Genomic DNA, 11,952 nt, shown 5'->3' on the forward strand with positions numbered 1-11,952 from the left:
AAAAAAGATTTGCCGTATTAAATAATTTTGCTTAGAAAAAAGTTGCAGACAAGTGTCAGCATGAAAACTTTATTTCCGGAATTTACATACCTCAATCCCAAAAAAATGGTGGCCATTTCCGCATGGCGGGGCTACTCGGGACACCCCCCGAAAACAAAGAATATTTATTACATTTACCTTGCTCAGCGAAAAAAATTCACTTTTAGAAAAATAAGTGCATCATCGGTCATCACAAAATTGTGCATAGAATGTCATATATAGGATTGTGCACCAGGCATCGTAGAATGAAAAGTAATTGACCTAAACTATGATTTATTTCTCCAAAACATATGATGGTTGTCACTAAAAACATTCCTTTCTGTTTCAGGTATGTTTTTAACAATCTTTTTTTATAGTAAATTCACTTAACCCAATTAAAATGGTATGAAATTATAAGCCATCCTGTAAGCTTACAGATACAGAAAAAATGCTATAAGGCTGCTGATATGAAGCTTGCAGTGGACAAGGTAGTTGAAATGCTCAATGGCCTGTTCATGGACACGGTAATATTGCATCAATAATACGGTAATTAATGTATATGGTAATATCATATCATTAAAGGAAAAACAAGTAAAAATCACAGAAAATGTCATCTATTTTACCTCTACATCATCTACAATGAAAGAGGAGGACTTCAGAGTACTGTTAGTAATGGACGAGTACACTCTGCATGCTTCAAATGTTTTAAAATTAAGTTTTATTCAAAGTGTCCCGAGTAGCCCCGTTTGACGGGGCTACTCAGGACACTCTTTTTTTTTTGCTTCTGACACCTTACAAATAGCATATGAGAATTTTTTGGAGAAGCCATGCGATAGCCCTTTCAAAGAGCTTTTAAATGAGCCCAAACTTGTTTATGAAATGTTTCATGGTAAAAAGTTATGAATGAAAAACTTTTGAAATTGTCCCGAGTAGCCCAGTTGACAGTACTACATAGATAGGAAAAATGTTGACGTTTATGCCACTATATTTAGTTTTGCAATATTCCAATTAGTTTTGCTACTGAAACAGTTTTATGCCGTGTCAGAGGACTGTCCCGAGTTACCCCGCCCATCCCGAGTAGCCCCGGTTGACTATTGACCATCATTTCTAGAATTCCATCCAGGAAAATTCCTGAAAAAAATGGTGAAAAATGCTATTTTGAAAAGTTACTTCTGCTAAGGTCTGTAGCAAAAAAAAAATATTTGCTGTATTAAAAAATTTTACTTACATAAAAGTTGCACCCAGGTGTCGGCTTGAAAACGTAATTGACAGATTTTGCCTATCTCATTCCAAAAAAATGGCGGCCATTTCCGCACGGCGGGACTACTCAGGACACCTCCCAGGAGCTATTCGGGATACCCCTGAAAGCACATTTACAGTAGAACCTCAGTTAGCAAAGGCTCCAGTTAAGAAAAAAATTGATTAAAAACAAAGATTATTGATTACATTTACCTCGCTGAGCCAAAAAAAGTTCACTTATCATCACACAAATTACAAGCTGTCCTGTAAGCTTACAGATACAGAAAAAATGCTATAATGCTGCTGATATAAAGCTTGCAGTGAACAAGGTTGTTGTAAATGCTAAATGGCATTTTCATGGATAGGGTAATATCACATCAATAATAGGGTACCATCAACTGGGGGATTGGGCCCTGTTCATAAGGATGGCCAAAGTGGGGTCATAAACGGTCATGAATGGTGGCCAAAGTCACTCAGGCGTTTATGACCTGGTTTACAACCCTGGCGTTTATGACGCTGCGTTTATGACCCCAGCATGAATCAAAAACATGGCCAAAGTCACCCCAGTTGATGGTAATTAATGTTTATGATAATATATCAATGAAGGAAAAACTAGTAAAAATCACAGAAAATGTCATTTATTCTACCTCTACATGGTCTACAATGAAAGAGGAGGACTTCAGAGTACTGTTAGTAATTGATGAGTATGCTCTGCATGCTTCAAATATTTTAAAATTAAGTTTTATTCCCAGTGTCCTGAGTAGCCCTGTTTGACGGGGCTACTTGGGACAACACTCTTTTTTTTTTTTGCTTCTGGCACCTTACGAATAGCATATGAAATTTTTTTGAAGATGCCATTTGATAGCCCTCGCAAAGAGCTATAAAATGAGCCTAAACTTGTTTATGAAATGTTTCATCGTAAGAAGTTATTAAAAAAAAACTCTCAAAACTGTCCCGAGTAGCCCCGGTTGACGGTACTGTTCTAGGAACGTTGAGACTTGAGATGATATTGAACTCTTCTTATAGGTGTATATTCCAAAAGCAGGATCCCCTGTGGAATGTATGTCACATTGAATATTCTATCTGAAGCTTATTGAGAAGATAGTTTTTTTTTTAACTCAAACAAAGCCCCTCCTCAGCTAGAGTTGTAGCAATGCCATGAACTGCTTTATCGAAAGCCTCTGCAAACTTGCCATTACTGTTACGTTTCATATTCCACCATGCGCATTGCGCTAACATCACTTGTTGGCTTCTAAAAACACACTGACATTTGCAGATGCAAAATTACTGTTGAACATAATTCCCTTGTATATAAACTTCCAGTCAGCAAAACTAGGAGTGTGGAAACTTGCAGCAAATACTCACAGCTATTAACAGCCCCCATGTATAAGCCCTTCAATTTTCCAGTTAAGCTCCTAGTGCTAGTGGCCTGTTAGATAACTGTCTTTGATTTTTTTTATCACATTTATAAGGTATGTTTTAATTTTTGTACATTCTTTTACAGACATATGGTGAACAATCAAAATGACACAATATCTACCTCCAAATTTATTGGCACTTTTTGCTGCCCGTGACCCTATTCCATATCTCCCCCCTGTTGACAAACTAACATGGGAAAAGAAAACTGATGGATATTCTGGTGTTGCTAGCCTCATCCATAGATTTGAGGTATGTTTTACGTGTGCAGCATGCTTCTCTTGAAAATTTTGAATGGCACAGAATATTGGAAATGAAACTGCATTATGTTAATTGCTATAGGAAGATATTCTGGATAACAAAACTTAATGATGGGTTTATCCTAATTTGTTGGGCTGTATTGTAAAATTTTAGGCTCAATAAAATGATGATTTGAAAATATGAAAATTTTTAGTCCCAATTTGTCAAGCCTTGTTGTAAAATATTGTTTTTATTACAGGATCCTGCAAACACACCACCACCCAAGCATGTTGAGACCCGTGACGAGAGAATGGAGCGCAAACGCCGCGAGAAAGCTGAACAAATCCAGTACAAGCTTGAGCAGGAAATTGCTATGTGGGATCCTCACAACATTCCTGACGCCACCTCTGATCCTTATAAAACCTTATTTGTTGCCAGGATAAACTATGATACTTCCGAGTCAAAGCTCCGCCGAGAATTTGAGATCTATGGTCCAATTAAGAAAGTGAGCATTTTTCTTCATTGTTTATTGTTATGTTTATTGTTATCAATGTACTCCTAAACTAATTTCTGATGACTTATCAAGCAAAACCCACTAATATATAACAAACTGTAAATCATGCATTATGTGTACATATATATGATTAAGCTACTTTTGGTAGTATGGTCCCTTTTTTAATTTATAACTTAAGTTTCAGTCAAGGTTACTGGACAAAGTGGCTATTGTGTATTGGTACATAGAAATTTCGACGTCTTTTCTGTAAAATTGTCCTGAATGTCCATTATTGAATGGTAATACTAAACTACTTAGATGTAGTCTTTGAGAGTAGATTACTTGACAATTAAGGTTGAAAATATTATGATTTTTAATTCCTGATTATTGGTAAAAGATGGTAACATTATTTACTTAACTATATTTCAGTCAATTGTATTGATGGTTCTTGGAAGACCTCTACTGATGTTTGTTTAATTTACAGATCCGCATGATTGTCAATACAACAAACAACAAACCACGAGGCTATGCGTTCATTGAGTATGAACACGAGCGAGACATGCACTGTGAGTAGACCCCTGATCTCAGCCGTGTTCATAATGTGTCTCAATTATGATGACAAATATCTTTGTGAAGTACAAATACAAATATCTTTGTGAATAGGTATTCCACAGTCCCTGTCAGCTACATGCTTTGTCTTGACTTTCAGGAGCTGTCATTTATGTTGCATAGGTTAATCTTTATTCATGCAGGAGCTGAGAGGCCTCATGTTGCAGAAATCAATGCCATTCACCCTGCATATTACGTTTTATTATCGCAAATTGTTCATAGAACATCATTATCATTTGACTTAATGACCTATGATGGCTTAAATAAAGCTTTTGGCTTGAAGTCCTGTCTCTCGGACATGTTTCACATTTAATTTTAATAATTAACTTCAATACGTGACTCTGTGTTTTAAATGAACGCATTCCTTATCCTTAGGCAATCTTGGTACTTGTTTGGGACATAGGACTGCAGATATTCTCGAGGAACTTAACTCTCCAAATTTTATCAAGTCCTCTTTGTTCATGGATGTTGCTAACAATTTTGCTGTGGATAAACTATAGTTTATACTAGTTAAGGATCGACTGTGTTACCGTAAAATTAAAAAATAGTATCTCTGGTTTCTGCTGGCTGTTGTTATGTAAATGTTTGAGATTATTTCTTCTCATCAATCGAAAATTGTTTGTGTTTCCTGAAGATCTTTGAGCAAGTCAATTATCTTTCATTGCATCAACTAAGCCTCATGATCTCTTGCTGTCTTTTATAAAATTAATAAATTACATTTCTGCTCTCTAATTATTTGCTTAAATTACTTCAAATAGCCTGTCAATACTCCTTATATAATAATAATTTATTGCTGTGAATTTCACCGTATATGGATGATATGTACCTTTATTTTATACTGTTACCAATTTATTAACTATGTAAGATAACTATTGATGTTGCTTAAGTTTTTCCTTTTACAGAGCTGATGCTGATTTAACTCTTAACTATGGAAAATTATTTTGTGCCTCCTACAGCTGGTAATTTGAGCTTTTTTATATAGGGTCTCCAAGCTTGAGCACATCTCTGGTAGCTTCCATTATAATTCGTCATTTTAAGTGTTGATTCACTTTCAGGCTGAATGGACATTTGGTAGATTTTTTTTATGACTGAGCTGGCGATTAATGGTCATTCATTGAATTCTCACCTAAACTTAAGCAAGAAATATCTAAATTCATGATGACTAACAGTGATTATTTTGTTCGTCCTACACAGTCGGTGTGGTGCGCTGGCTTGTAGTGTGTAATGATGACCAGCGCTAGGTTTGTATATCCGTGGTAAGCAAGGTTCAGCTGCCACTCCTCTGCCTCATATTGCCTTTCTTTCATCACTCACTGCAGCTGCACCTGCCCTTACAATCTTAATTCCTTTTCCCAGTTTATATGGAAATTTACTAAATATCTCGTGAAAATGATGATGTTTCAATCAAACTAATTCATATTAATGTTTCAAATTTCTGAACTAATTCACTAGAAATTTCAAAATTGTGATGCATCAGTTTCATCTTAGGAGGTACCTACTATGAATAGATTGTATTTGAAGTGATATAGATCACTGCACAAACCTAGAAGGCTATTTCACTTTGATACCTGTTCTGTTCCTGATGTATTGGATTCAAATGATGGTTGTATGGCTGTGATGTTGGAGGTGTGGTGTGAGAATGTTGAAGGGCATTATGAGGTTGGGGAGTGCAGCTCCAAAACTCAACCACACTCAACAACGCTTGCATTCTTTCAACTCTTCCACACTAAACACCTCACCTCGTGAGATTTTAAAACACATTTCCTATTCATGACGGACCAGCTCTTAGGATTTAGGGAAGTATTTTGGGGAAAAATTCAAGTCCTAACTCAGTATCGAAAGTGCCTTTTGCATTTGTTCTAAGGTTGTTTTTGTAAGACAATTTTCATGAGCTTAAAGTTGTTTTTGCAAGCCTTTTTTTTCTGTCATATGAATAATCTCGCAGACAGGGGTTACTCTGCTTTAGGATTTGAATGACGGAAATGAACGTTGTACTCGTGATTTGAAAAAATGTATAAGCCATCATTTAACATAATTTGTTACGAAGAGTTTCTTTCACCGTCTTAACTTTTATTAGAGAGTTTGATTCAAATTACCTAAGGCTCAGCTTGATGTTTAGGTTATGTTGAAAAAAAAATCGTAAAATCTTAGTTGATCCAAAAGTTGTCTAGTCAATGCATAAAAAGCACCTGAGTTATGATGGATATGATGCTTGAGACAATATTTATATGAACTGAGTATATATGTAAAATGAAGGGTAAGTTTGGTAAGTACACCACTGCCCTGCTTGGATTTGCTGGCTGCTTCCTCAGTGCATCTCATCATCTCTTGCCAAACTCACGACCCCCTAGCAGGTAGGGCGTGTAAGTTCTGGCTGTTATAGTTGATTATAGGCAGCATCAATAACAACATTTTTAATGTATCTCATCTCAGTTCAAATTTCTTTGACCGTAACGTGATCGATATTACCTGCTGAGATTTTTTAAATCTAACTGGAAGGCCAGTTCCACTTAAGAGCTGTGGAGACTATCTTTATAACGGTTAGACAAAGTTAGTTATAACACCCTTTAAATAAGTCCCAATGATAAATTTCTATCTTTGATATCATGCCCTGGAGGAGAACTTTGTCCAAATGTGCGTTACATCTTAAAGTGCTATGAAGTTGTCCATTTTTTGGTTCAGAGGTGGCAGCAGGTAAATAATTTCCTCTTCTACAGATTCTCTTTTGCTAAGTTTTTAACTAATTGTGACATTACGCCTGCAGTACGGTATGCTGTGGAGTGGTCATTTGAAACATATTGATGAAATATTCCTTGTATTTCTTTGTGTGTGAAATCATTCACAGGATAATTCAAATTACAAGGAAAGGCTCTCCATGCTAAAAATGGCCGAAAATTTCAAGTACATGCAGTAAAAAGTGTATGGAGAGCTTTTTCTTAGGTTTTTATTCAAGATCAATGGGTAATAAAGTTATGTATACAGGTAACATTGTCTTCGAGGAAAGGTGCTTTGCTAGTCATCAGGCACGCAGGAGACGCCGCATCCAACTGGAGTTAAGCAGAAGTTCAGTTGGTATTAAAATGTTGAACTCACTCTGAGGTGGTCATTGCTGGATAGTTTGGAGAGCATTATTCCTCCTTCATATGTTTCGTTTGATATGCAGCTGTAAACGTCTGTTGTTGTTAGTTATTCAGATGGCTTTAGCCTACAGCTCTACTTTTGGCACATAAATTTATTGAAAGGTGTAAAAAGTATGTATGAACAGTCCAGCAATGACCAGCTCAGTGATGTGCATGATGATAGTGATATGTTTCTCATGTGTCGCTCTTATCCTCCGTGCAGCGGCTTACAAGAACGCCGACGGCCGCAAGATAGACAACAGGAGAGTGCTCGTTGACGTCGAGCGAGCCCGCACTGTCAAGGGGTGGCTCTCGCGTCGACTTGGTACGTCTCGGCTTGACTTCTTTTTAAGAATTTAAAATACCTTAGTATCATAACCTGAGAGATTACTTTGCTATGTTATTTTGGGACGATAAAGAAATATTTCCTTCATAATATTTCCTGGCCCTGCTGTAAGTTCTTGGTTAGTGTGCGTCTAAATCATCTCATTTACGTTTATATCTGTTCATGTAGTTAGAAACTCGTTGTCTTGTGGCATGAGTTGTGTTGAATATTTTATTAATTGCACCTCGTGTCTGGCAGGGGGAGGCTTGGGTGGCACACGCAGAGGCGGCCCTGATGTCAACATCAAGCATTCAGGCCGAGAGGACGACCGTAAGAGAGGAAATGATGACATGGAGTGAGTATAAACAATGGTTTTATTGTCATTATTTACTAAGTGAGATGCATCAATTTTTGCTTCAGCTCAATTGAATGGTTTCATAAGTTATTGTCTTTAACTTTGATAGCATTGCACTCATTTGCAGCTGGGTTTTGTACGAGTTCATCTATTTCTAATTTGTTTGTCTTGACTGTTACCAGCTCATTTGTGTTACCTCACGTCCTTTTCCACGAGCACCGTGGCACAAGATAATTTATTGAACATGCTCAAGTGTTACGTTATCATGAGGATTGCTGCAGAAATGTAACAGATTAAATGTGTCATTGTTGATTTTACTGTTTAACTATCATAGTGTGTGTGATTGTCGTGCCACAATATCGCTACTGAACATGCTTCCATGTTACATTGATAGGTGGGTTACTGTTAAAATTGAATAGATTAAATGTGTTATAGTTGATGTTACTGAACGATTATGTTTGTATTGTTTTGTGCAGTCGTAGCGAGCCTGCGCGTAGCCGTGATCGTAGTCGCACTCACGAGCGACGCCGTAGCCGCAGTCCCCGCAGCCGTGATCGTGACCGCGACAGAGAGCGCGACCGCAAAAAGCGATCACGCAGCAGAGACCGCAAGCGCAGACGGTCAAGGGAGCGCCCTGCTGAGGTGGGTTCAGGGCAAATGGCATGTTGGTGGCAGCTGGATGCCAAGTGTGGAAGCTTTGTGTGTTGTGTGAGCAAGATATGGCTGCTGCAAGTGTTGTGTGAGCGAGGTACGACAACTGCAAGTGTCGTATTATGCAGGTGTTGTATGCGCGAGGTATGGCAGCTGCAAGTGTTGTATGAGCGAGGTATGGCAGCTGCTAGTGTTGTATGAGCGAGGTATGGCAGCTGCTAGTGTAGTATGAGAGAGGTATGGCAGCTGCAAGTGTCATATGAGCGAGGTATGGCAGCTGCTACGCAGCAAATGTCGTATAAATAAGTCAAGTAAGTAATTCGTTTCAAATAAGTACAGGAAGGCATCGTGTGAGTAGTGTGAAGCGTTAAATTATTGCAGTCTTTCCTGTTTGGCTCCTATATTCTGAAATCTGAATTTTCATTGAAATTTATAATTTGAGCGAATTCTCATCATTTATGTTGTAGAAATGAGTCGTACAATATATAATTAATCAAAGAACTTCCTGAAGAACTGTAGTGCATTCAATCCTGTCTGTTATCAGTTCCTTTGGTACACTGCTCATCAACTATTAGTTTAACTTTACCCCAAAAATATAACGTCATGACTGACATTTTTTATATGACATCATTATATCGTTTCACCTGGTTGCCTATTTATTCAGGTTACGGTGGATGAAGAGGAAACACGCGCTGCTCGTCGTCACCGCAGTCGCTCCCGCGACCGTGAGAGGAAGCATCGTCGCTCCCGCAGCCGAGAGCGCAAGCACCGCAGGGACAGGTTAGTTCTGCTGCTGTGTCACGTGTCCATAATTTTAAATATTTATATTCGTTACAAGCGATTTGAACATATACATAATTTACTACAACAACCAAACTAGCAAGTTACGGGCATTCACAGCTAAACAATTGACCATTACTTCACAAGAAAGTGGGTTCCGAACCTGGGAGTAACTTCCCGTATTTTTTGTATGTACACAATGGAGAGTTAACAGTTTAATTTATGCTAATCTGTCAATTTTGTCAGATTTGTGGAAGACCTAATGTATTTGTTATGGAATTTGAATTAGATGAAGAATCGGAATTTTCAAGAAACCTAAAATATTCAGCATTTAGTCGGATCTAATTTCATTTAATTGAAACTCCGTTGCAAGTTCTCTATCATTTGTTTCTGTTTCATAATATATTATGTTGTTATTGATGCAACTGTTGTCCCTGGTAGGTACTTTTTCCTGGTTAATCATACTTTTTAATCGACCGTTAATTGATGAAATTGATGTCATTGGTGCTGAGCTTCAGTCTTGTACGTGCAGGGATCGCGAGCGTGCACCGAAGCTTACTGGTATCGAGGGTGGAGCGCAGACCGGCGACTTGCCACCCAAGATCAAACAGGAGCCTGACGACGGTTAGTTATTTACCACTCATGAATTATGTTTATTTAAAACTAATGCAATTTTTATAGTTAACCTCTTCAAAACAAGTCTAAATGAGGGGCTCTACTCTCAATACACTGATTAATCATTAATAATTATAGACAACTTGTCCACACAAAGACATCATTGGAATGATTCAAGTTTTTTGGATGTTATGTAAAGGAAAAGGAAATTTTCGGCTCTTCACAACGTCATTTTAGTTTGAATTTTTACACATTTCAAATTACTAGAGCAATTTTTGATGAAAATTCAGAAAAAAATCAGTGTAGGCAATTTTTGAACTTTACTTGTTGTATTTTGCTTTCGCTTCCGTTTTCAATATTGTGAATAATCTTTTCTTCATATTCATGATATTATATTCTTAATTATTCTATTGTATGATATTTTCATTATTATGCATATAATAGATGATTATTTATATGATATTTTTACTTATATGATGATCGTAACATCATACCTCTCGCTCAGACTACCCCGACTACAGCAACAGCAACCCTGTCTACAACAACATTCCTCTCAAGGACGAGGAAGGCAGACCTAAGAATGGCACCAAATTCGAAGACGATGAGGGAAACAATGAGATTGACTATTGATCGCCAGTATCCCCTCTATAATATTTCTATCCAGTTGCACAATATTGAAGTTCACAGCGCCTGCCATCTTGCTTCAAGTATTGGTTATCCGATTGCTCTCAATTTCGAATGCCCGATGAGTTTTGTGAAGAAAAAAAAAAACTTTAATCTAATTTTCATTCATTATAAGTAATTTATATGCTCGTGTGTTAATGTTTAATCGACTAGATTTTCATATTTACAAATCTGGTAATTGGCCACCGTTTTTTTTTTTTAATCCTGGTGATTGCATAATTGCTTTAAAACTCGTTGGAGATGTAGCTTGTATAAATTGTGTTCATTTAGCTTCTAATATACTTATCGTTGTGGCATTATAACGGTGTCAAAATAAAGCAGCCGCGTCTTGAATTGGGAGTAAAAATAAATAGGTATGTTCAATTTATATTTCTCGTGTACATAGGATTCAATTCAAGGCTTTAGTGGGTTCTAGGAGCAAATTGGTGTCACCACAGCAACATCACGACAGCAGTTATTATAGAAGAATTTCATCGCTTCTCCCCGTACATATTAGTGTTAGTCTCGAAGCCTAAATTGAGTCATCTTTTTTTCAAAATTTGTTCGAATAATGTATGCAAAAATGAACAAATCTTCGCTAAAAGTGTCAAACCCTACCTAATTCTAAACTTATTTTCAGGTTCTTAATTTTTCGATTTGTCGTTGTCGTCTAATTCTAAACTTATTTTCAGGTTCTTAATTTTTTTATTTGTCGTCGTCTTAATTTTGCGATTTGTCAAAAAAAAAATTAATTATTTCTTGTCCTGGAGTTTGCCGATGCTCGAGGCTCTTGGATTTATCCTGAAATTTTTTTAGCGACAACACCGACAATTTTTCTGAGTTCTGCTTTGAATGTAATTTTTCTCTTTGTGATTGAGTCTAGTAGGTTTATTGTGCATATGGATTTGATTCTCATGAATTGAATTATGAGTTCTTAGCGTTGCTATTACTCGCCAAAATTAGCACCGCGATTAGTATGTTGCTTTCAAATCAGCATTGATGGGGTTTAGTGAATGTGTTAATTATTAGCGCCATAATTTATAAAGACCTTTCTAACTGGGACCGGATGGCTTGCTATATTTTGTGACGAGTGATCTTAGCATTACACTCGAGTAAATTAAAATTCAACACCCATTTATCTTTCATGCCCGCTGGCCGAGGCCGAGTAGTAGAGTGCATTTTCCTCAATCCTAATAAAGTGGACGAAAGAATAATTTGTTTCATTAAATCTTTGGCTATTTAGTTTCGCCGCACGATTTTATGTTGACAGGATTCAGTTCAGTTAACTGCCTCTCGAAGTTGTATGAGTTATCTGAATAGCAGTTATTTGAACCAAACTTTATTATTCTCGCAAGAAGCTAGTATGAAAATATTACATTATGAATATGTTGAATATTTTTTAGATATATTTTGCATTAAATCTATCGCA

At 37.0% G+C, this 11,952-nt stretch overlaps 1 protein-coding gene across 1 annotated transcript; it reads left to right on the top strand.

Moving 5' to 3' along the window:
- Window positions 1-2,721: 2,721 nt before the first annotated feature.
- Window positions 2,722-11,734, top strand: LOC108678351 (U1 small nuclear ribonucleoprotein 70 kDa). Its single transcript, XM_018166734.2, has 9 exons — window positions 2,722-2,925; window positions 3,173-3,418; window positions 3,891-3,972; window positions 7,358-7,459; window positions 7,718-7,814; window positions 8,291-8,456; window positions 9,130-9,245; window positions 9,778-9,869; window positions 10,366-11,734. Exons 1-9 carry the CDS (start codon window positions 2,782-2,784, stop codon window positions 10,488-10,490), a joined length of 1,170 nt encoding a protein of 389 aa, XP_018022223.1. The 5' UTR covers window positions 2,722-2,781; the 3' UTR covers window positions 10,491-11,734.
- The last annotated feature ends 218 nt before the right edge of the window (window positions 11,735-11,952 follow it).

Source organism: Hyalella azteca, unplaced genomic scaffold (assembly GCF_000764305.2).
Source record: "Hyalella azteca isolate HAZT.00-mixed unplaced genomic scaffold, Hazt_2.0.2 contig14064, whole genome shotgun sequence".
Classification (NCBI taxonomy): Eukaryota; Metazoa; Arthropoda; class Malacostraca; order Amphipoda; family Hyalellidae; genus Hyalella; species Hyalella azteca.

Coding starts and splice junctions, on each gene's coding strand:
- LOC108678351 (XM_018166734.2), top strand. CDS start 2,782: ATGACACAATATCTACCTCCAAATTTATTGGCACTTTTTGCTGCCCGT. Junction 2,926..3,172: donor GCCTCATCCATAGATTTGAG/GTATGTTTTACG, acceptor TTTTTATTACAG/GATCCTGCAAACACACCACC. Junction 9,246..9,777: donor CGCAAGCACCGCAGGGACAG/GTTAGTTCTGCT, acceptor TTGTACGTGCAG/GGATCGCGAGCGTGCACCGA.